The sequence below is a fragment of the Erpetoichthys calabaricus genome, chromosome 10, assembly GCF_900747795.2.
Source record: "Erpetoichthys calabaricus chromosome 10, fErpCal1.3, whole genome shotgun sequence".
NCBI lineage: Eukaryota > Metazoa > Chordata > Cladistia > Polypteriformes > Polypteridae > Erpetoichthys > Erpetoichthys calabaricus.
In genome coordinates, this window is record NC_041403.2 from 95,118,947 (window position 1) to 95,144,777 (window position 25,831).

A 25,831-nucleotide genomic window follows, 5' to 3' on the forward strand; every position below is an offset into this window, starting at 1 on the left:
GTACATCTATTACTATAGGACATATGTGCAAAGTGAATATTTATTCAAGGGCAAAAATTCAGCTTCATACAGCTTCTGCAGTTCATTTGCAAAATGAAACTTGTTTGGTTCATGAGTCAATTAAAAATGCAGTACAGCTTATGAAGTTTTTGTGGAACGAGTTATTTTTTTTTCCCCCCCATAAGGAACAAGAGGATCCACGTCCTGTTCAACCTGCAAGCAGTGTTACTGTGCCTGATATCTTTAGCACTATGTTAAAGGACACCACAGGTGAACACAGAGCTCATCTCTTTGACCTCAACTGCAAGATATGCACAGGTAACCTATTTTAGGTATCTTACGGCTTGTTAAAAAGTAATAATTATGCATAAACTATTTACTGAAAAAAAGCTTTCTCTCACCCCTTACACCCCTTAAATATTTATTGCACAGAATAGTTGACATTTTTCATGACTCGTTTTTGTATAAGGGGTTATGTTCCACTTAATTATACTAAGTCACACTGTTTCTTAGGTGTTATCAGATTTCAGGGTTTAATTAGTGACAAATGTTGCTTGTTAACTGTCTTTTTTTTTTTTTTTTTTTCTTTTTTTTTTATATATATAAATAGGACAAATGCCTGCTGAAGAAGACCCTGTACCAAAGAAGCCAAAGCTTACTGCACCTTTGGTTTCTAAAAAGCCAGACTCTAAAATAAAGCAAGAAACCAGTTCAGTTAAAGCTGAAAATGCAGCCGTTGCTCAGTTATCTAATAATGGGGCTCAACAAAATGCCACGACTGCTAAAACTCTAGAAGCTCGGCCGGGCTCAAACTCAAATCTTGAGTCACAAACTAACACTACAGAATCACCTGCATCTCCTGAAGCTTCTAACATTTCTGCTTCCAACGCACCCCCTCTTTTTCCAGCTGTTACGTCATCTTCCAGCATTTCTCGGAGAGATCCTAGGACGGCAGGCACACGGCCTAATGTTACTGTAACTCCATCACAATCATCATCATTCCCAGTCACACTGCTGCCCAGCAGTCCAAATCCCATTACCACTCCTGCAAAAGATGCAGATAATGAAGCAGAAAAATCAGTAATGCCACTTTCTGTTCCAAAGTCAATACTGATGAAACCAGCATCTTCTCCAGACACCAGATACTTTTCTTCAGTTTCCTCCAGTGTCAGGTGCCACATTCATTTTTTTAACTCCTTAATAAGAGTATATTTTAACATTGCATTTCGTTAGAATAAAATAGGAATTACATTTAAATTGTTGAAATGATAAACAACTTGCCAAATTTGTGTCCATTCCATTATGTGGTAAAAATCAAAAAATTTAAATTTTTATGTCTGTAAGGGAAAGAGTAATTTTGAGATTTGTGATTACATTCTCGTTAATCTAATACACAGACAGGCACAATGCCTTTGCAAAATGGTCTCTTCATTAAAATGTTGTGTTGCTTGAGCGATAAATGGAAAGAAGAGAAAAAATGCTATCCATTTTATATTTGGTTTAGGTACATTTTGCTGCAGTTTTCTTGCATTTTTTGAGTGTCTAGAAGTTTTGCATATTGCTTAGAGGTACATTTAATCTGTTTTTGAAACATCTGCAACTGTTTAGTAAAGCAGCTTGCACATAATTTATGAATTGCTGCTTTGATTATATGGCACAGCTTTTCAGCAGGGTAAGATCAGTATATTTAAGGATATCTTTGTAGTTTTGGATGACTTGTCTTTTGAAAGGTGTATTTTCAGTTCGACCCATGTTCACAGCACTGAACAAAATTTTCTTGCAAAAGCTGTCAGTAATTTGCCCCAGTGATTATTTCTTATGATTTTGGCAGACTTCTTCTTGTGGGTGGAAAAAGACTTTCATGGTATTGCATAGAGCTAAATGCCATTGGACAGTAAGATAGACTTTCAAGTCAATAAAAGAAAACGTGGGCCACATGCCTCTCAGCAAGTCAACACTATATTGAGGAATTGTTGTAGAGTAAAAATATACATGTTTAAATTAACATTCATGCACCTTTATAAAGCAGAAGCAAATCTGCAGATAAAATTAGTAGAAACATCACTTCTTAATAATAGATGCATCAACATGGAATGTGAAGAAATAAAAATGTCATTGCAACAGATTGGAGCCTCCACCAAATATTAATAAAAAAAATTACTTTCTTCTGATACATTTTAGTTTGAGAATTATTTGTTTTCACACATTCAGCCACCAAACTGAAGGGACATTAGAAAGCATATATTAAAGGAAAATTCAGGGGCAATGATGTATTCAATCAGTTTTCTTCTTAAGTGGTTTATGTAAAATGTTATGTGAAAGTTTTTAGTACTGTTACTTTAGCAATACGTTTAAAAACTTTCTTGATACACTTTTTAATGCTTAGGTATTTTTATTAGTACTTGCTTTAAAAACAATATTTGTTTTAATTTTCCAGCACTGCAGAATCACGTTCTCCACCAGAAGGAGAAACATCAGCATTTCTTTCGAAGCAAGAGATCCTGTGGAAAGGTTTTATCAACATGCACAGTGTGGCCAAATTTGTTACAAAGGCTTATCTAGTTTCTGGCTCCATCGACTACCTTGCAGAGGTCAGAATGAATCCTCATTCATGAAGACATCTCAGTAACTCATAACTGGGGGATGTTAACTGAGTGTTTGCTGTTTTAGAAGTCCAATAAAATGGTTTTCTATAAATCAGATCCAATGAGAAAAGGCCCATACTCCCAAAACCTTTTTTTTTTTTTTTTTTTTTTTTTTTTTTTTTTTTTTTTTTTGCAATTTTCTGTATTTACCAGAAATGCTCCCATATTTTTTTTTGCACATTTTAAGACATGGCACTGTTTTTGAACTCTATTGCAGTTTTTACTAGCTTTTTGTACTTTTACCAATATTTTGGCATAACTCAGTTTACAGCAAGGTTAGCTACAACCTTATTACACACCTTTTTTGGTAATTGCTTTTACATCACTCACACTACAGTGTCACTTCAAATATGCAAAACAAGTTCCAGTATAAGACTGTTTTATTGACAGCGTGACAGTCTGAATTTCACCAACAGAAATCATAATGTGCGTTTTCTTAATCACGTTTGGATCACTATTAGCTGTACATACAGATTGTCTGTGTGGATTTACGCACAATTTAATATGCAAACAAACGATGTGACCTCTAAGAATTGTATGCCATGATTGGCTGTTAGCAGAGGTATCTACTGTAAGCATGAATACCGTAATTGCTGAATCCTCAAGAAGTGCTGTTTCAGTGCAAGATACTGAAGTATAAGAAGATTTCTACTGGAACACAATGCTCAATCAGCATATCTTAACCATATTTTAGTACCTCTTACTCCCTATATGCACTTTAAATTTCTAAAACACAATGAAGACTTGAAATGTCTATCATTTTAATATTAGTTTAGTATATGTTTTGGAATTTAAATGCCAGGAATCTTTCCTATTCTTAATGGCAATTTTGTAATAAAAAATAATTGCAAGGTAGAATAAATTAAAGGAATGCATACGGCTGTATGGATGACATGAGAATGGCCAATCAGCCTTGGTTATGAGCTTTTTCTGTAACGCACATTATTTTGTCAATTGTATTTATTTCCAGAAGTGGTCAGCTGGGTGTTTCTTATACATTACAATTCCATTTTACTGAAGATGAATGTTGCTGGTCAAATACAATACATGGCTGGTTTATTAGTTACAGCATTCAGAATGTTTGTGAACCTTTAGAATTTTAAAATTTTCTCTGGTCTGTGGTTTTATTGAAAGTGTTGATCCAGCATTCATTAATGTGAGCTTCAAGGAGGAAGTAATCCAGCATCTGCGTTCAGTACAACCAAGCACTAAAAAGACAGCTAAACATTTAAAAACAAAAACTTGTGACTGTGACCTAGTGCCATTTTTTTGTTGTGAATCCATTCTCCAGCAGCAATTCGTAATCTCATCTGTAAAGGATGTAAAGACAACTATTGAAGTGGACCTCTGTAAAATAATGCAAAGTTTCCTTGGGTGTTTTGAACCAAATGTCAACATGTGACTATTTTAAAAATAACAATTCACAACACATTTTAAGATAAGATTTAATTAAATTAAAATGAAAACTGGCCAGAAGTGTGAACAGCTGTTACCTCTTAAAATTCACAAACTGTCACAGTTCCCCTTCAGTGTGTGCTGTTAATGGGGATGTGGGTATGAACCATGGCCCAGAGAATAGCAGTCTTGGTGACTTCAGAAAGTGTCTACGGCGGGGTAAGGTTATAGGATGTATTACACCACTCTTTCTCAGAACTTAGGGATTTATTAATCAAGGGTCAGCTACAAAGTATACAAAAAAGAAATTGTACACCATTGCATTGTTTGTTTTAAGGGGTTATCAAAAAAAAATGATCTTAGTATAGGTGTGTATTTTAAGACCGCACAAAGAACCAGCGATAGAAATGGCCAGTGATCTGCTGGTTCCTCCTGCCTTAGCAAATGTGTAAACCCATTATATGGAAGACATTGTAGAACTTTAGCGTACAGGCATGCATATTGAAGAAGAAGCCAGTACTCTCCAAAACTAACAATGCTCCCTGCCTCAGGTCTGTCTTAGACTATCTGGATGAGCCAATAGGCTGTTGGAATAGCATTCTTTGGGCAGATGAGATGAAAGTGAAAATTTGTGGTGTAAAATGTGCTAGAAAGGAAGCACATTTCATCCAGAAGCTGCAGCAAAGAGGATGTGGTGGCTTGGGGGCTGCCTTCTGGATTAAATTTATAGAGGAAATAATAAATTGTGGATAGTATAATTTCTGTAGCAGAGCATCATGCTGTTCGCTACACAAAATTGAATTATTTTGAGATGATACCCACAATGTTGATAAATTTGTGTCCAAAAACACAGCTGTAAATTTGCAGCCAAATGGGTGAAGAAGCATACATTTTGTTTCAGATTATCCCAGCCAAATTAACTCTCTGGCACAAACTGAAGTGGCCAGTTTATAGAAGTCTTCAATAAATTGATTATTGATGTTCCACAAAGAAAAAGCTCAAGCCAATGTGTTGGATTGATCAAAGAAAAAAATCCCTGAAAGCTGTATCAACACTTAAAGAAAGGAAGGTTTCACATTCTGTGTCCCAAAAACAAACCGTGAATGTTGGATCAATGGGCTCAATAACAATTTATAAAAGTTTTAATTGCTCTTCAGTATTTTGGGTTTAGATGAATATCAAAATACAAGTGGTTCCAAGGGTTCACAAACTGCATTACCCCACAACTTCAATGATAATGATAACATAATAGTACAAATTAAGATTGTATTTCTGGACTTGTTTCAGTCTGGACAGAGGTAAAAGAGTGCAACCTAAGTTATACTCCCCCACTGTATGGTAAAGAGCCAGATGAGCTTGTTAATGTATCCGTGTCCAAGTTGGTTTAGCAACTCATTGGAGCACAAACAGTCCAGGGATATAGGGTCAGCAAAAAAAAAAAAAAAACATTTGATATGGAAACCTGAGTACAGGACAATTGTGGCTTTCCTGTAATGTTCAGCTTATGTTCTTTTTGCCTCATGCTTTTCGCATGATCATAAATCAGTAGTTCTAGTTGACAACACTGCAGGATAGTAAAGGTGATGAGATCACTTTGAGGGATTGTGTATACAGTCTCTATTTTGTCTATGAGTTGCCCACCTGGTAATGATTACTTAATGCAGGTTACTGCTCCAGCTAACATTTTACCTAGTAATTTCTGGGAATGAACACAACTATTTTTGCTCTTTCTTTCACTGTCTTCCCCAGCATTAAGGGAAGAGACAGAAAATTTGATTGCTGGAGGATTTTCTTATCCTCGGATCTATTCCAGGATATCTGAATAGGCCACCAAGTCAGTTGGACCAAAAAGATGACTGTTAGGTGCAAGAATCCAGTAGACTTACCTCTTTGTTTATGGTTTGGTAAAAGTGTTGATTATACACAGTGTAAGATGTTAATTATTCAATGAAAAAGAATTGTACATTAGTGAAAAATAATATCCTGATGAGTCCTTTATGACTAACTTACAAAGATAGCATTTGATGAATCCTGTAATTTTTCCTTTTTAGGATTTACCTGATACCATTCATATTGGTGGTCGAATTTCCCCACACACAGTCTGGGATTATATTGGAAAGCTAAAATCTTCATTGACCAAGGTAAAGAGAACTGAACAACAAGATTTTTAATAGCGTATAATGTAAACTGCAGTGAAATACTGGTTTGTATAAACCTTTTATGTGTTCACAAATGCTCATTAACTTTCCTAGAGCTATTTTTCCTATGGGAAAGCGTGGAGTTAGAAATTTAATAGAAAAGAAATGGATGAACGTTTCACTTGCATGCTGTGTCTTTCAGTATCAGGTCAGGCAGGGTGTAAGTTAAATACAGACCAGTGTACCAAACGCTTAAGTAACTGTGTGGCATTAGACAACAGCCAAGTACCAAATGTGCTCCAATGGCTTATTCTGTAGTCTATTGAAAATTACTTTTCATTTATGCAAGGGTCTTTAAAGGTTATAAAAGAGCAGATAATCATTCCAAACCAGCACAGTGAAATTCATGATTCTAAATATCCTAACAGAATTGGATACAAGGCCAGAAACATCTCCATGTGATGAAAGTCTTTTGCTGGATACACTTGATCATACCAGGTTCATTTGGAGCTCCCTGTGAATTTAACGCAAATGTTTTTGGAATGATGTAGGAAAGCTGGAGTAACAACTGTTGCTTAGTTCACACAGATTGATACAGTGGTTGAAATTCGGAGCTCTTCTTCAAGGAGTGCTAAACACCATGCCACTGTTCCCTTAGGTTATAACATACAGAATTGAAAAGCAGGTAAAAAAAAAAAAAAAAATGTGCTGCCAAGAAGTTGTCATTCTGGGAAAGTTGGAAAAACTTTTTCCAAACAATCCCTAATGAACTAGCTCATGCCGACATAGATATTTGATTGTCACTTTGAACTGTGATGGTGGCACAGTGGTAGCACTGCTGCCTCGCTGTAAGGAGAGACCATAGTTCACGTCCTGGGTCCTCCCTGCGTGGAGTTTGCATGTTCTCCACCCTGTCTACATTGGTTTCCTCCCACAGTCCAAAGATGTGCAGGTTGGGTAAATTGCCACTAGTGTGTAGTTGTGGTGTAGATGTGTGTTTGCCCTGTCCAGGGTTTGTTCATGCCTTGTGCCCTGTGCTAGCTGGTGTAGGCTCCACTACACCCCTGCAATCCTGTTCAGGGCTACGTGGGTTAGACAAAAACTGACTGACTTTAAAGTGTTCTCTGTTCCTATTCTATTACAATCAATTTAAATACCAACCTCTTGGATAGTAACAATGTCCACTGGTGTTGCTTTTTTTTGTGTATTACTACAGGAACTATGCCTAATCCGTTTCCATCCAGCAACAGAAGAGGAGGAGGTCGCCTATATCTCTCTATTCTCTTATTTCAGCAGCCGGGGCCGATTTGGTGTGGTAGCCAATAATAATAGAAGAATTAAAGATCTTTACCTCATTCCACTGAGCGCCAAGGACTCTGTTCCATCTAAACTATTGCCATTTGAAGGGCCAGGTAAGCTTCAGCTGTGTAGAGAGAAACTCTATGCACCTGGTCACACAGACCAGAATGTGTCCCAACACCTCCTGTAACGTGGGTCATGATGCCATTAAAAATTACTTGTGGCCATCACTGATACAGGTTTTGTGAAATTGCCTGTTGAAATCCTAAATTTTTGACATTTGCCACTTAAATCAATTGTTAAGAAACCCAACGCACTTTAATTCCATTCAGAGGAACGTACGGAAAAGCTTCCTTTAATTTTTTTTTCTTATCAAGGCCATCTGTGTTGCAGTTCAACAGGTAAGTACATAATTTCCAATTTATGAATAAACGCCCTTCACCTTCCATGAACTGGTTTTGTCCAGTTGACATTAGCAAAGTATTGGACCACTGGTATCACAGTTCCAACTTCTTAAAGGGCTCTCCAGTTCGTGAGCCCATGTTGATCAGTGTGACTGATCACCTTTTTTGAAAAAAAAAATTTTGGTTGCTTATGTATTTTGCAAATTATGTATATTGTATTTTTATATTTACATTGACATTTATTTTGAATAAAGATTGTTTTACATACCAGAAAGATACAGCGGTAGATTTCTCTCGTATGATCTTGTTCTTGTCTTAGTGTCATTTAGAGCAACTTGTATTACAGTGTTTATATAGTTTTCTTAAGCTCAAAAAAAGAAGTTGGAGAAAATCTGTATGTCAAGACCATTATGAACATAAACTGCAAGTGACTTTAATAGTTGCATCGTCTTTTAATTACATTTGTATTATATCGTGATCAAAACCAACATGTAAAATATTGAAACTGATTACAGTAGCTGGCAAAAACAAATCCAATAGCTGCATTCTGATTGGAAGACCCAATATATGAATGCTGCTGTCCAGATAAAGGCTTTCATATTAAAACACTCCTCCACTTGGGGGGACACTTGCAGCAGGTTTGCTTTAAGTTTACACATTAATTCTAATAAATTGTGGATGGCTTTCTGAAGATTTCCTTTACTGAAACAAGGCACCTAAAAAGAATAGGTTAAATAATAAGCCTGTTATCAAATGTTGCAGCATTGGGTAAAGGAACTCTCAATGTAAATTCTATAAAACTTGCTGTCTTTGTTGTTTAGCATACATATTTATTCATGGAGGCAGCAAAATACATGCTGTAGTCTGCAGAAAAGAGTTTTTTTCAACCTGTCCAGAAGAAAATGCTTCCAAACCCATTGGTAGCAAGCTGGCATGCAGCAAGGCAAAGAACCAAAGATGACAGACTGCCAGGAGAGAGTTCTTTGGAAGATGACAACAAGGAGAAAGTCTTCAAATGGCCAGTCTCAGGATTTAAATTCTACTCCGTATTTATTTAATCAGCCAGAGTAGAAAAGAAAACTCTGAATTTTCCAAGAATCAAAAAACAAAATGAAATTGCATAAAGTAATAATGGCCTGACATGAAAATGCTAAGAACTGAAGAGATCTCGGAATTATAGGTTTTCAGAAGTTATTTCTGAAAAGCGAAATGGCAACGGAAGAGTGGAATTTGCGCACATTCATTTTGTCAAGAGTTGTGGTCAAATACAATGTGTGTGTTCATCCTGTTAATGTTCATATAACATTTAAAAAGGGGCGGGAGGGAGATTGGCTAGGCACCTCTCATATTATCTCCATTACAGTTTCCTTGATTTGAAATGTCTTCCTCTTCTGTATGAGTACAACATGGGTAATATAGCACGTGCCATTCACATCTGCTCTCACAAAGCAGCTACCTTGACCACACAAACTTTAATTATTGATGCTATACTGATGTTCATACTTGAAACTATTAAGTATCCATCAATTCACTATCAAACAGTTACCTGGCAAAGTAATGGTTGTGGAGGGTGGATCCTATCCCAGCAACATTGGGGTTCCAGTCCACTGTCAGTATTATGAAATGACTTCTAAATCATGTGACATGTAAGTTAGCAATGAGGCCATAGGTGTCTGATACAAACAAATTTGCTTAAATGTAATCTAAGATGTGTAATTAAAATACTTTTACATCTTCAGTGCACATCTAAATTTTGCTTACACACTTTGCTCAGTGTTTTAAAACTACAGCATAATAAGGCTTACATACATACTGACTTAACCCTAGAGGTGTACTTTTTGAAAGTATTATTGTCATGCACCAGTCTTGTACAATCGCCTGTAATACCCTACAAATATTCTTAATACTTCAAAAAGGAATTTTACTTTCAAGAATACAGGATGGTGCTTTGAAGTATTTGTTTTGATGCTGGAAGTGCTGTAAATTACCATGACTTTGCTTATTAAAAGTCATTCTTAAAGGAATATTAATCCCACTTGTTGCCAGGTGGGCCTCTGATTTCCATGCCAGAAGTACATTCTTCATCCATCCATTTTCTGAACCTACTTTTTAATTGTAGTTCAGTCAGTACAGTTGCAATCACGCAAGCTGATATTAGAAGCAACAGTCAGACCCCTCTTTGGGATCTGGGTAGAAGCTGGAGTGGCATGGGAGAAATCTGCAAGGACATGGAGAACATACAAGCTCTACACAAACTAACCATGGAGTGTAAAACCAAGCCTTTGAAGTTGTACTAACTACAATGCTACCCACAAAGTTCAAATAAAATTTAAGAAAGCATTTTAGGTACACCAATAATGAAAGCAAGAATAACAGCATTGTTATGTTTTTATTGGAAGTAAACACCCTGTTTCTCCTCTTGAGCTAAAGTTAAAGAAACTGCATGTTTTATTAACTTTTACTATTATGTTGACTCACTATTTTCCATAACTTCTGAAAACTTTTAACCTTTGTGCTTTGAGCAAATGTCATGACATCTTTAAGACACTAAACACTAGTAACATTTGTGATGTCAGCATCTGACAGATACTTTTATATTTTGTTTGAAAAGTATTTTTTGATAATAAAATGCTCAGAATATTAAATATTTTGTTACACTGAAACTAGAATTTTTTTAAAATTTTACCATCCAGTAGAATCCATGCAGAAATTTGATACTAAAATTGCTTGGCCCCCCAAGGATGTTGATGGCATTGAACTTTACTTATTTGAGACAGGAGACAACTGACATTCGGATACCAGATTTACAGTGACAACAACAGTGATGCACTACACCATCCACCATTTTCTTTTTAAAAATAAGCATGTTTAACCTTTTATTTAGAGTTGTTCTTTAAAAATGTTGCTTCATACTGTTAAAAATTCAAAAGTGTGCTCATTAAAAATAAATATATATGAAGCAACATTATCCTTAATAGAAATTTGTTTACTTTTATCACATTACGCTTAGTGTATTTTTATTTTTTTTATATTAGTGTAAAAAAAATTAAACTATTACAACCAGGCTGTTAATTTAATTTACAGCAGTGAAAATTTATCCGCATTCATGATTGAAAACATATGGTTTGAAGACCTATATACATAAAAGAAAATTAAGATCTGTATAAAGGATTCTTTAAGAAGGTTTCCAACAAACTACCAAAGTTTTAATACAATTAATGCTTGTTGAACTCCCAAATGTATAATCTCAAACATTGAATTTTAATTTACAAGTCTATCCTTGCATTCACTTTGTGGAAGAATACTCTGCAGTAGGTGACACTTAGGTAATTCTTAACCATCAGGGAAATTTACCCCAAAAAAGTGATGTACAGTCACCCTACATGAGGTTGGATTTTTGTTTAATCTGAAAACTAACAAAGCTGGTATGGGTTCTTCATCCATATAGGCCTATTTTACAAAGAATTAATCAAGGGTTTTTAAACTTCTAGTTACAAAAAGTCACATCTTAGTATTTTTAAGAGGCTTCAGCGGAAATGATTTGCATATGAATTGCACTCAAAACAACACAATTAAACTTCTATTACTTTAACCTGCAAATTAGGCACAGAAGTTCTGTACTGACCTAATTATAGGGAAATGCACAAGCACCATTATATTTTTGTCATTTCTGGCCAATATGTCTATTATATTAAAATTGCAGTGGAAGGAAAGTGATAAATATAAAGGCCCAAGTTAAATATAAATTGTAACATGCACACGTTAATGACTATCTGAAAGTCGATTCTTGTAGGGAATAAAAAAAATGGGGTTAACTTGGCATTCAGATTTTCAAGTAATGCTGCTGGGATATGACCATGCTATTTGATGTTGTAGTTTTAAGTTGTTACATACAATATTTAGAAGTATTTTTACATTTAAACAAAGTATTCTCTACAATGTCGATAGTGTTTTCTCCTTGTATATTCAGAAAATTAAGAAATACAACAAATACTCAGTGTGGTACGTAGCTGCATTTTACATAAATTGAAAGTTTTTGTTTTAGTCATCTGAATGGATCTGGGAACATTAAAGTGAGGATTTAATGAAATGTTGCTCTTTTTTTGTAGGTTTGGAATCATCTCGTCCAAATCTTCTTCTTGGTTTAGTAATTTGCCAGAAGCTAAAACGGCCTGGAGCCCAGTCAGATGCTGAAAAAGTCAGTGATGAAAAGAAGTCCAAAATTCAGATACGAGATGAAGATGATTCTTTTGCTGGAAAATCTCCTAGTCTTCAGAAACCTGAAATTAAACAAGAGAAGCCTACTTTTTATAGTTCTGAAATTTCAGTCAGTACTACACCTCCTGGGTCTCCACCCCTTACAACCTCATCAGATCCATCCTCTAACACCTCTTCTACTGCCTCCTCTGTATTACCTGTGTCATCTACTAAAGTCACCACCACTACTGCTAGCGTAGTTTCAGGAGCAGAAACAACACCTTCTGTTCCCCCTGCCAGTAACACTGTAAGTTCAACTCCTTTACAGCATATTTTAAACACATTATTCGGCAAAAAGAAGCCTACTGAATGTGCTGAAACTAACCAGTTTTTACCACAGCAAAGCATTTCTGAACATACGGTGGTGTCCACATCTGCTCCTTTGCTTGACCCAATTGTCCAACAGTTTGGCCAAATTTCCAAAAATAAAACATTAGAAGATGATGAGTATGATCGACCGTATGATCCAGAGGAGGAGTATGATCCAGGAAAAATATATGGAGTAGACAATCCACCTCACGTTAACAAACTTTCAGAAGCAGAGAACGTGAGTAAAGCTCCCGTTGTAGAAGAAGAGGCTTATGATCCCGAGGATGAAACCATCTTTGAGGAAGCTAAAGTTGTTATCAGCGATTTCCCAAGTTTACCTGTGGATATAAAGAACAGAGAAGCACCCAGTAATTATATATCCCAAGAAAGTCAAGGCTCATCAATAACAGAGCAGCAAAAAATGTTAGATGAGTTAAATAAACAGATTGAAGAACAACAGCGACAAGTAGAGGAACAGGAAGAAGCCTTGAGACAACAGAGGGCAGCTGTTGGAATATCCATGGCTCACTTTTCTGTTTCAGCTGCTTTGATGTCTCCTCCTCCTAAATCCTCTGCTCCAGACAGCACCTTACTTCAGATTGGTAAAAAGGTGGAAGAAATGGTTAAAAAATCTTTACCTCCCCTGCTAATAAATCAAAGACGAGACCCAAGACAGAGCAGGGATCCCAGACAAGCACCCTCCCGGCGTCTCACAGATGATACTGAAGTAGTAGTTAAGCCTGAAAATGTTGACAGTGTAGCTGGTTCTCATCCAGCAGAGGCTAATCATAGTGTTATAAATGCTGAGCCTGAAGGTGCAGAAGTAGCTATTCCTCTACTTGGAGAAGTAGTTGATCCATATTTAAGTTCTTCTGAAAATGCAGAGTTCATGCAGCCTGGTAGTGTATTTGGGCATTCTGAGCAGGTGACAGTTTCAGAAACATTAAATAGCACTGTGATGCCTTGGCCTGATTCTTCCAGTAGTTTAAATTCTGAAGATGTTGCTGGTGATCCACATCGGTTTCCACGAAAGGTGCTGCTGCCAACTCCATCTCAGCCACCTTGTTTTCCTCAGTCAAATGATAGCATACCTTCTGTTTCATCCTCACAACCTGACCATTCACAGGAACTTCCACAGGGGGTAAGCTTTCTGCAAAATGACCATGGCACTAGCATGCCTCAAATGGGAATAATGAACTCTGAGTTTATGAGCCCACAAGAAGCATTGCCAGCCCCATTTCAACCTCAGCCTCTTGTTCCACAATACGAGGGTGAAACCGACCAGTTCAGAGAGCAGCGACCTCCATATCCGACATTTCAAGAACACTGGGAAGGCTCACCACATCATCTGGAAGGTCCAAGAGGACCTACTATTGCAAATATGATGGGACAAAGAGGACCAGTTCCATTTCAGCCAGTGGCTCACAGAGGTCCTCCACCTCAACGGTTTCCAGGACCACCCATTCAAAATATGGCACAAATAGGCCCAGTTCCGGGACAGATTTTAGAAGCTCATGGGAATCTACCACATTCATTCGATGGACAAAATGAACCTTTGCAGCCAAGGTTTGTTGGTCCTACAGATGATGTTGCTGTACATTTTCATGGACAAAGAACTCCACATCCATCTTTCAGAGGTCCAGTACCTGGGCCATTTGATAATAGAGGTCCCCACCCTTCTCAGTTTCAGGGGTCACGAGGACCTGCACCTCATCAATTTTCAGATCATGGTCCTATGCTCCCCCTTGCTGAACCTCAGAGAATTCCTGAGGAAATGCAATATGGGAATAACAGTAGTTCATTTCAGCCAATAATGGAACATCACAGAAGTGGTGCACCACCAGTACCCCATATGTTTAGGGAAAATCGAACATCATCTCCCTCTCCATTAATGGGTCAAAGAGTACATCCTTCAAACCAGTTTGATGGCCCTAGAGGCCCACCACTCTCACCTCAGTTTGAAGGGCCAAGAAATATACACCCACCAGCAGGAGGGGACATTACTGGGCCAAGATATCCTTCACCAAACCAGTTTTCAGGCCCACGAGGTCCACCGCCACACCTTCATCCAGGTCAGAGAGTTCCATCTCCACAGCCCAGGGTCCCGCTTGTTCAGCATTTTGATGAACACCGGGGACTACATCCTGCGCATTTTGCAGGTCCACGGGGCCCAGGCTCATCTCAGTTTAGTGGCCCACGAGCTCATGGGCCTTCTCAATTCCCTGATAATGCTGGACACCCACGGTTCCCATTTGAAGGTCCAACACATCCAACAGATGGTAGACCAGCTAGGCATCCCCGGCCTTTGCTTCCAAATCCTCCAGAAAAGGTGCAGGAAGGCTGGAATAAAGGCCGTGGACAAAGTCGCTTTGGACGTGGGCCTGAACCAGAACAACTTGAGCACTGGCAACCTGCTGAAGCAAGAGGCAAAGGAAGAGGAAGAATTATAAATGATTCAGATTCACGTAACAATCCTGAGAGACAAAGGGAAAGACTTGAAGGACCTGGTCGTCATTCAGAGGAAAGACAAAATAGATTATCAGAGGAAAAGAGAAGAGAACGGGATGGTGCACGGGGTAGATCTAGGGACAAGAATCTTGGTAAACCTTGGAACAGAGAAAGAGATTGGGAAAGAAACCGAGACAGAGATTCAGATCGAAGCCGAGGCAGAGACTGGGAAAGGCACAAAGATCAGCCTGCAGATAGAGAGGGAGATAGAAATAGAGACGATCAGACTCGTGACAGGGGTAGAGACAGGGATAGACAAAGGAACAGGGATAGAGATAGGGATCAAGAGAAAGACTCTTACAGAAGGCGAGACCGTGACCGATCAAGGAGCAGGGATCGGGATCGTGGAAGGGATAGGGACAGAGACAGAGATCGTGATCATGACCGAAGCAGAAACAGGGATAGGGAAAGAGATCGAGACAGGGAAAGGGAAAGAGACAGGGGGCGAGATAAAGAAAGAAAAGAACGGAGTAGAAGCAAAGATAAAGTAAAAGATGTAAAACCAGAAGCACCAAAAGAAGGTGAAAAGCCTCCAACAGAAGCAGAGACTAAAACTCCAACCACATAACTGCCATAAAAGATCATTGCTGGGTATATTGCACTAACTTGGAATTCTTCTAGAACCATCAATAAATCAAACACCTGATTGTATAAAAGGACTTTTTTTTAATTCCCAAGTACAAAAATGACACTTTCAGGGTAGTCTATTTTTGATGACATTCAGTTGCATCCAGAAATCTACAGTTATGTTTTTAATATCGCTGGATTTTAATTCAGAATACCAGTCATTGTTTTTGATTTACTTTTATTACAAGTCCTTTTTCAAAGTTTGTATTTTTTAATAGAATTTGAAGTATTTAATACAGAGGATAGTTTTGGTTCAGATTTGGCAAAAGCATGTGTGCTGCACCACAGAAGAGTACATTTGTATTTACATAGACTTTATACATACATGCTTACTCTGTTATCAACTGTTTGTAACTGAAGGGGAGGAAATTGTGATTCTAAAAGAACATCTTTGTGTAAAGAAAAAAAAATGTAATATACAGTATATATATGTATATATGTGTGAATTTTATACGGTTGAATTTTTTTCAAATTTGAAGGTCCTTATTCATAAGCCATATAGCAATGAGCAGTTTCCAAGCTCACTTTGGTCAAAATGTTTGGTCCCCTAATTAAGCACTGTATCAGCTGTAAAGTATATCCTTTGCTTTTTAAATGCCCATTACACAGTGAAAACATGCAGGTGTGTAATATGCATTTTGTTTCACAAAGACATTTTGTCAGTTTGCTTAAAAATTAAAACATTTGTCAAAGTTGTGTTTCAAAGCATGGGTTGGTCGGCATCATAACAGATTAAAGAATTGTATAAAAAAGGCAAGTCTGTAAATGTCTGCACAAAAATAGTGCATATATATATTTTTTTAGGGGGTGGGGAGTGGTGCCGCTCAAACCAGTAATAAATGTGTAACCTCTGGTCCCTGATGTACATTGCAAATAATAAAAAATAACAGTAACATGTTTCTTCCTTGAATATTAATTTCGATGCATTTGACGCCTTTTGTGCTTTGGAAGAGTGTTCATGGTAATTTGTAATTTAGTGGGGGTCATTTTACAACGTTATGGAGTAACCTTTTACTTACAAAACTAACATAAAAGTAATAATCTATACAATGCACACAAGTCAGGAAACTATATATACCACCAGTGAGTGAACTGGAGTTGACTGCCAGCTTTGTTTATGTTTGAGCACCACCGCGCCCGTGTTACTTTTGAAATTAAATAGAGTTGGCCGGTTCAAAGTGTCAACTGGATGATAACATACATGCAAGACAAGCACATTAGTGATTTTTCATTGTTTATTTTTAAAGTTTTTTTTTTTTTCTCAAACAGGTAAAAAATATATATATTTTTTCCTCTCAGGCAACCCTGGGAATTTCAGCTAGTATAGAATAACATTTAAAATACTCCGCAACAGAGTGTGCAGCATATAGTGCAGTGATGATCCTTGATCACTAGTATAGAGTGAACTTTGCGATGAGTTTGGTGAAAGTGTGGAAATGTTGGGGAACTTTGGCAGACTTGGCAAAATGCATTGAAGTCAGTGAAGAAGTAGGAGATGAACTGGTTTTGAGTAGATTAAGTGTCTGCTAAAAAATAATGATCTTTGCCACTATGCTTCAGCCAGCCAAAGACGGATAGATTGATAACCACAAACAAAATACAACAAATGCCACATACTAGCAATAAGTGAGCATGTATATGTATGTATGTGTATATATATATATATGTGTGTGTGTGTGTGTGTGTGTGTGTATATATATATATATATATAGTGTGTGTGTGTGTATATATATATATATATATTGTATGTGTGTGTGTGTGTATATATATATATATATATTGTATGTGTGTGTGCGTGTATATATATATATATATTGTATGTGTGTGTGTGTATATATATATATATATATATGTGTGTGTGTGTATATATCATTGTTTTTACAGAATTCCAGTCTTTGGGGCAATTATTGTTTATTTCACAGGGTCTCCTGCATTTCACGACTCTGAGAGGGATTGGCTACTTTAAGGATTGTTGTAACTGCCTCCATGGCTAATTGCGTACACATTTGGCTCGTGCCCAGTTCCCTTATATGGACCCGGTGCACGGTTGATGAGAGGACAGGGGCTCCGGGCACCTGGATTTGAAGATCGGTTTGTGTTTCTGCGTTGTTCCTTACCGGCATTTCTCCAGGCTGTGACACAGGTCAGGTAATGCCCACAACGTCCGTGACGAAACATCCTTTGAGTCGGATAACCCTCACACAGACGTCTCGTGACTGACGTTCAGGATGTTTTGTGATGTTGGTGCATGTCGTGACTGACCTCATAGGTACTGTGGTCCACAATCCCACTCTGTTGGCAGGACAAGAGTGTTGCACAGGTTGGGGGCCATCTCTGTGAGTACCTGATCTGAACTGCATGCCGAGGCACATGACATGCTTAATGGCACAAGAAAGACACAAGATACATTTAATTTTGCAGAACAACAAAGTATTTTCATACTTTTCCCACTATGGTCAGCCAAAGTACTTCTCACTTTTCATTTTTATTGTGCAGGTGTTAATTTTTGAAGTCTTACCTCTTGGAATAGTCCAGACTCGGCCATATATATTTTTCACTCCTCTACCTTTCTTCTTTCCTTAACATTTGTATATCTGAAATGTACAATCTGGCCCCCCATGATAGGTGGCAATCCACTTGCTTAGCATACAGACATCACCTCTTGGGACTTCCATCCTTAACTGTATCAGTCTTTGACTGTTGTGATGGCTAGAATCTCATTTATTCACAATGGGCTGTCTGAAAAATTTGATTTTAAATAAATAACTATAAGGCCAGTCATATAATGATACGCTATTTTAAATATACTATGTGTCATAGAACTCCAAGGCCAGCCAGTAATCTTAATGTGCATCACAGGTCAATTAATGGAAGACTGTGCAACAATGGAAAAGAACAGTTTTACCGAACAAGCAACATGGGTTCAGACGAGGAAGGCCATATTTTACTAACATGCTGGAATTCTCTGACAAAGTAACAAAAGGGTATGACCAGACTGGTGGATGTGCTATTATTTATCTTGGCTGGAGTCGTGTAAAGCCCCCATCATTGGACTCTGGAGTGATGAATCACACCTCATTATCTGGCAACCTGATGGCCATTGTAGGTTTGGCAGATGCCATGAGAACACAACTTTCTGGACTGCATGATGCCTACTGTGAGGTGCAGTGGAGGTGGGCTATTGGTCAGTATCTTTTTCAGGGTTTGGGCCAGTGAAGGACACCATGAATGCCACAGCATACAAAGACTTCTAAGACAATTGTGCACTTCCAGCTTTGTGGCAACAGTTTACAGAAGGCCCTAAAGACATGGAGTCACTTGAGTGACCTGCACAGAAGCCCAACCTCAACACCTTTGGGATGAACTGGGGTGCCTGATTGTGAGTTAGGTCGTCTCGTCCACTTTCAGTACCTAACCTCACAAATTCTCTTTAGACTGACGAAGCACAAACTCCCCCAGATACACTCCTGAACCTTGTATATGTAACACCCACCCAGAAGAGTGGGGCCAACTCCATATTAATGGTTTTGGAATGGGATGTCCAATAAGCTCATATAGTTGTGGTGGTCCAGTGCCCACAATCTTTTGGCCATATACTGTAAGTTAAAGCAGTTTTTATTGTTGAAATGGATGTTTGCGCCTTGTTAATGTGACTGATGTAAGGGTTGGAGAGTGTCCACATTGTGCTCGCATAAGATGTTGAAGCTTGTTGGCTGTACACAGACAGACAGATAGAAAATAAAAACATCAACATCGACTCTGTTGCTAAATAGGCTTTTGCCCTGCTGCCATTATAACCCACTGAGGCATCATCCACACTGCTCTCTCATTTGGCAAAAGACAGGTGATGGATGGCAAAGACAGAAGCAAGGTTTTGTCAAGTTGCCTTTGGCAGCATTGGAAATGGCCACCACAAATGAATGAGTAGATTACGAATGTCAGGAAAAGCCTAATAACACTGAAGTGGGTCCTTCTTAACTTTCATTTCCATTGAGTCATTTCTAAATGAAAAATGAAGTATTGTTCTGTTACTTCAGATTTAACACAAGTTATCATTTAGACTACTCATACAGCAAATATATTTCTTAGTACAGATAAGGTCTTTTAATTCTTCCAATTGCATGGCTTCTATTCACGGTTAATCTTTTCTTATAAGCTTGCTTAAATATCGAGATTTGGAAGACGCCCTCCAGATGCACACCATGACTTCTCTTTTTTATTCATAAATGTTTTTCAAAGGCTTGTACCTTTGTGAATCCCTATGGTGTTTTCAGTGATTGAGTGCTGGATGAAGTTCTAAATGTCGGAGCTCCTCCGATATGTCTGCATGGACAACTCGAACATTTAGGAACCACCTTAAGAGTTAGGCAAGTGTTACCAGGTGAGCTACCCTTTTAATTATTCCTGTGTATGTACAAATGCATTTTGGCAGGCTTTTATAATTTGTCGACCATTTGTTAAATATCCCCTCAGTTTCTAAGCTATTTCTCAAGTACAGAATGTGTAATTGATAAAAGGTATCACACAGTTTTTTTTTTAAAAATGGTCTATTTTCAGCAAACGTACACTTATTTTTTAAGTGGTGATATTTCAAGACATATATAGACTAAGACAGTATAGACTATTCACACTTTTAATGCAAATACAGTGCATCCAGAAAGTATTCACAGCGCATCACTTTTTCCACATTTTGTTATGTTACAGCCTTATTCCAAAATGGATTAAATTCATTTTTTCCCCCAGAATTCTACACACCACACCCCATAATGACAACGTGAAAAAAGTTTACTTGAGGTTTTTGAAAATTTATTAAAAATAAAAAAATTGAGAAAGTACATGTACATAAGTATTCACAGCCTTTGCCATGAAGCTCAACATTGAGCTCAGGTGCATCCTGTTTCCCCTGATCATCCTTGAGATGTTTCTGCAGCTTATTTGGAGTCCACCTGTGGTAAATTCAGTTGATTGGACATGATTTGGAAAGGCACACACCTGTCTATATAAGGTCCCACAGTTGACAGTTCATGTCAGAGCACAAACCAAGCATGAAGTCAAAGGAACTGTCTGTAGACCTCCGAGACAGGATTGTTTCAAAGCACAAATCTGGGGAAGGTTACAGAAAAATTTCTGCTGCTTTGAAGGTCCCAATGAGCACAGTGGCCTCCATCATCCGTAAGTGGAAGAAGTTCAAAACCACCAGGAATCTTCCTAGAGCTAGCCGGCCATCTAAACTGAGCGATCGGGGGAGAAGGGCCTTAGTCAGGGAGGTGACCAAGAACCCGATGGTCACTCTGTCAGAGCTCCAGAGGTCCTCTGTGGAGATAGGAGAACCTTCCAGAAGGACAACCATCTCTGCAGCAATCCACCAATCAGGCCTGTATGGTAGAGTGGCCAGACGGAAGCCACTCCTTAGTAAAAGGCACATGGCAGCCCACCTGGAGTTTGCCAAAAGGCACCTGAAGGACTCAAAGACCATGAGAAAGAAAATTCTCTGGTCTGATGAGACAAAGATTGAACTCTTTGGTGTGAATGCCAGGCGTCACATTTGGAGGAAACCAGGCACCGCTCATCACCAGGCCAATACCATCCCTACAGTGAAGCATGGTGGTGGCAGCATCATGCTGTGGGGATGTTTTTCAGCGGCAGGGACTGGGAGACTAGTCAGCATAAAGGGAAAGATGACTGCAGCAATGTACAGAGACATCCTGGATGAAAACCTGCTCCAGAGTGCTCTTGACCTCAGACTGGGGTGATGGTTCATCTTTCAGCAGGACAACGACCCTAAGCACACAGCCAAGATATCAAAGGAGTGGCTTCAGGACAACTCTGTGAATGTCCTTGAGTGGCTCAGCCAGAGCCCAGACTTGAATCCGATTGAACATCTCTGGAGAGATCTTAAAATGGCTGTGCACTGACACTTCCCATCCAACCTGATGGAGCTTGAGAGGTGCTGCAAAAAGGAATGGGCGAAACTGGCCAAGGATAGGTGTGCCAAGCTTGTGGCATCATATTCAAAAAGACTTGAGGCTGTAATTGCTGCCAAAAGTGCATCGACAAAGTATTGAGCAAAGGCTGTGAATACTTATGTACATGTGATTTCTCAGTATTTTTATTTTTAATAAATTTGCAAAAACCTCAAGTAAACTTTTTTCATGTTGTCATTATGGGGTGTTGTGTGTAGAATTCTGAGGAAAAAAAAGAATTTAATCCATTTTGGAATAAGGCTGTAGCATAACAAAATGTGGAAAAAGTGATGCGCTGTGAATACTTTCCGGATGCTCTGTAAGAATTCTGTTTGGGGAGACAACTAAATCACGTGAGCGGTGTCTGTCAGAGTGCCACCAGCCACTTTGTGTCATGAATTGGGAGTTCAAAGCACCAGAAAGTTCCAAAAGCACTTCTATAAATGCCCACTAGTGGGGGAAACCCCATCAAAAGCCCTGGCTATACACAAAAACGGTCCTTGTAGAATCTTTATAAAAATAAAAAGGTATTCTTCTGCAAACTGTCCAGGGACAAAAAAAGAAAGCTCTGCAGAGTACAAAAGGCAAAATGGAATTGCCTGTAACCCACATCAATCCAAAGCAAATAATTCCCAATACAGATATTCGAAGTTAAAAAAACAGAACAAAATGGTCAAAATCTAATAATTCACAAGAACTCACCATCTCCAGAGTGCATTCACTATGAACCACCAGGAACTGTGGGAGACCCGCCAGAGGTTCTTTATGGGGTTGCGGGTTGTGACTGGCAGGTGGCCCCACCTCTTGGGGGACCACCCACAAAACACAAGGAATATAACACAGCCAATAATTAACAAAAGTAACATTAAGCTAAATAAACAAAGAAAAATAAGCACATAAAACAAAGCTTTGAACCCCAGTCAAGCACCAGCTATGTGAGCAGCTGGTTTGGGGCAAAATGGAGTGCAGGTACCGTCAGAGCTGACTCAGTCACAGCCACATACTCCGTGCAATAAACATATCTGGCAGAAATGGTCATTTATGAACTACCACAGTAAGGAGGACACAAAGGTTTGCTTTTTTTTGTTTTTTGTTTTTTTGCAGTAAATTTCAAACGGCTTACTGTCGAACATGAAAAGACACTCAAAATGTCAGCAGCACTCTTATCTCAAGTCAAAGTTATTGTCTTCATAGTTTGGTCTTGTGATGCAAATTTAAGAACTAACACCAGACAGGCAGTACATTTCCATTTCTGGCAGGTAAAAGAAGAGCTTATTGGACCCAAAAGATGGCCTCTCTGGTGTCGACTTTGTGAAACAGGGGAGGTCCAGGGGTTTTCATTTGCAAGTTGCAGTTTAGAGGCAAAGAAATGTCATTTTGCTGGAATCGTGTCTCGGTATCTGTGTTCAATAACGCAGATGAGAACAGAGGATATGTAGATAGAGTGATAGAATGAAAAAATATAAATAGATAACAATGAAAAAATAGTGACAATTGTCATCATATAATGCCTTCTCAGATGCAAGTCATAGACTGAAGGGATGTGGTGCTGGTGGCTCTTTTAAAGCAGCCCTGAGAACCCTGGTGGGTTCAAGTGGTGGGAACTGGAAGTGACGTCACACCATCGATCTTCTTCTCTGAAGGCCAGAGGAAAGACGAGGCATTAGTTGACAATGCCAACCCTCGACTTAGGGTGCAAATACCAGCAGACGAGTTGTGTGCCAATTGCTGTTGTGTGACAATACACACACATGTTGTGGTGTGAACAAACACGCATTTAACCAATTTGCCGTGTAACCAATCGACAATTTTCGTCTTAATTTGTTTGACTTCATCGTTTCTCAGTGCTAGGATTGCCGTGTACTCATTTCTTCTGTTGATATCCCTTCGGGATGAAATTCTTCAATAAGGTTTGGACATAATACGTCTTCTTTATTTGGGAATTTAAAGTGAGGAAAACGTAAAAATTTATAAGAGCTGAGAGCGCAGGAACTGTGTCTGTCAACAGCATTCACACGAATGAGATGTGAGAGGGCCGTGTGTGTGTTTAAATATGGTTGAGAGGCGGGTGGGACCTGAAACGATCTCATGTCAAAAGTCTCGTCTCGCAGAACTTGAAAAAATCTTCCAAAAAGTCTTGTCTCGTCACAGGATTTTTTTTATATAATAGAGAGATATATTTTGTTGCATTTATTTATTGTATCTATTTATTTATTGGTGTATTTATGGAAATTGCACAGCACTTTGGTCAAAGTCTGTTGATTAAAATGTGTTCTCTAAATCAAATTGACTTGACATGACACACATCTAAGTACAGCAGCCTGGCAGAACACGCGAGTCACTCATCCAGAGCATTCTAAAGAAGGAGCTACCTTGAAAAATTTCACACCTAGCTCATGTGGCGTGCACCACTTTGATGGAGCACAGTGATCAATTCGAAGATTTAGATCAGGATGTGCACATCGTTGTCCTGATTGTTCATGAAGTAGTTGGTGAGCAGATGGACTCGGCCTTAGCTGTAGATCTTGTGAGCAGTCACTGCGTAAACAGAGAGTGACATGTTTGTAGAAGTGTGCCTTGGCTCAAACTGAAGTAGCAAAAGGACAAAGCAAACAACATGCGTAACCATCACACATTCGAGAGTTCATATTGGACTTTTGCATTAGGAGTGTTAGACCTGATGGAAGAGGCTAGCTGAGGAAAAAAAATTCAAAATAATTTTGGAAGGTGGACCCGGAAATGAAGACAAATTGAAACATCCAGCCATCCATCCATTTTCCAACCCGCTGAATCCGAACACAGGGTCACGGGGGTCTGTTGGAGCCAATCCCAGCCAACACAGGGCACAAGGCAGGAACCAATCCCAGGCAGGGTGCCAACCCACCGCAGGACACACACAAACACACCCACACACCAAGCACACACTAGGGCCAATTTGGAATCGCCAATCCACCTAACCAGCATGTCTTTGGACTGTGGGAGGAAACCCACGCAGACACGGAGAGAACATGCAAACTCCACGCAGGGAGGACCCGGGAAGTGAACCCGGATCTCCTAACTGCAAAGCAGCAGTGCTACCCACTGCGCCACCGTGCCGCCCATAAACAATAATACACTGTAAAATAACATTTTATTTTTTAAAATGAAACAAAACTTAGAGAAAGATTGAAGAAAATGTTAGTTTTTGTATGCTTCCATTTTATTCATATTTTATTTGAAAAGTTTTACTTTTACTCACCAAGAGAAGAACGATCACATGAGCCTTGGTGGGCCGTGGGGCGGGTGCCACATTCTAATTTTACATTTACGTATTTGGCTGACACCTTTATCCAAGGTGATGACTTACAACATTTATGACACGATTGGCTGCATTTCCTTGGGTTTTCCAGTTGGAGCACAGGCAGGTCACATGACTTGCTCATGGTCACACAGTGACCACTACACCACACTATCTATTTTGTTGTATTCCCAAAATGAATATATATATCATTAACCTCTATTATTACTATTTTATTATTATTTTTAACTGTATATTGTCACACACTTGTGCATGGGATGCAGCTGATTGGCTTAAATAAGTATAATAGTACACCAGTGGCGTTGTCCACTAATGCCTTCTCTCGTTCCTCCTCTGTAGACCCACAGAGGGAAATCCCACCTGACTGTTCTGACATCACTTTCAGTTCCTCACTCCAGAGGGACAACCCGATATTATAAATGCCACCTTGCTCACCATACTTCAGATCTATTTTGAACTCGCTTTTGTAAACGTCATAATAGTGCTTTGTTTTTGCCTTTTTTCTAAGTATATGGGGTGGTCGACCCAAACCTATATATTCCTCCTTGTGATTTTTTCCACAATAAATGCGTATGTAATTTTTTCATGTAGCCTCCTTAGCATTAGACCATAGCGTTACTCAGGCTGTGAAAACTGTGCTAAAAGCGTTAGTCCCGAGTGTCTCTCAGGCAAGTGTACAGATGTGTCTCGTATAAGCGTTACAACCGAGAATCACTCGGGCTATAAAGGTTCTGTCAGTGGTGCCTCTCATCGGAGAAATTATGTCTGAGTGTAGGTGTTCACTAATTAGGAAATATCTGCACTTTACCAACAATGAAGACTTTGATGAGAATACCCATCAAGCACCCAAAATGAAGAAAATCTGGGAGATAAAAACAGGCCATTGATAGTCAAATTTTGGAGCGTTTTCATTCCAGACCTGTGATATCAGCATCAATGAAAGTCTCGTGGCTTATAAGGGGAGACTGTCATGGATACAGTACATCGT

General features: G+C 38.7%; 1 protein-coding gene across 6 annotated transcripts in view; it reads left to right on the forward strand.

The window, feature by feature from the left end:
• LOC114659255 (death-inducer obliterator 1-like) overlaps positions 1 to 16,477 on the forward strand; it is a 109,303-nt gene extending 92,826 nt beyond the window's left edge. For all 6 annotated transcript variants that reach the window (XM_028811638.2, XM_028811639.2, XM_051932908.1 and 3 more), the window contains 6 exons: positions 186 to 318; positions 611 to 1,172; positions 2,438 to 2,591; positions 6,092 to 6,181; positions 7,395 to 7,590; positions 11,991 to 16,477. In XM_028811638.2, coding sequence (XP_028667471.2) covers positions 186 to 318; positions 611 to 1,172; positions 2,438 to 2,591; positions 6,092 to 6,181; positions 7,395 to 7,590; positions 11,991 to 15,523 — 4,668 coding nt within the window. In that variant the 3' untranslated portion in view covers positions 15,524 to 16,477. The remainder of the gene's footprint in view (positions 1 to 185; positions 319 to 610; positions 1,173 to 2,437; positions 2,592 to 6,091; positions 6,182 to 7,394; positions 7,591 to 11,990) is intronic.
• The last annotated feature ends 9,354 nt before the right edge of the window (positions 16,478 to 25,831 follow it).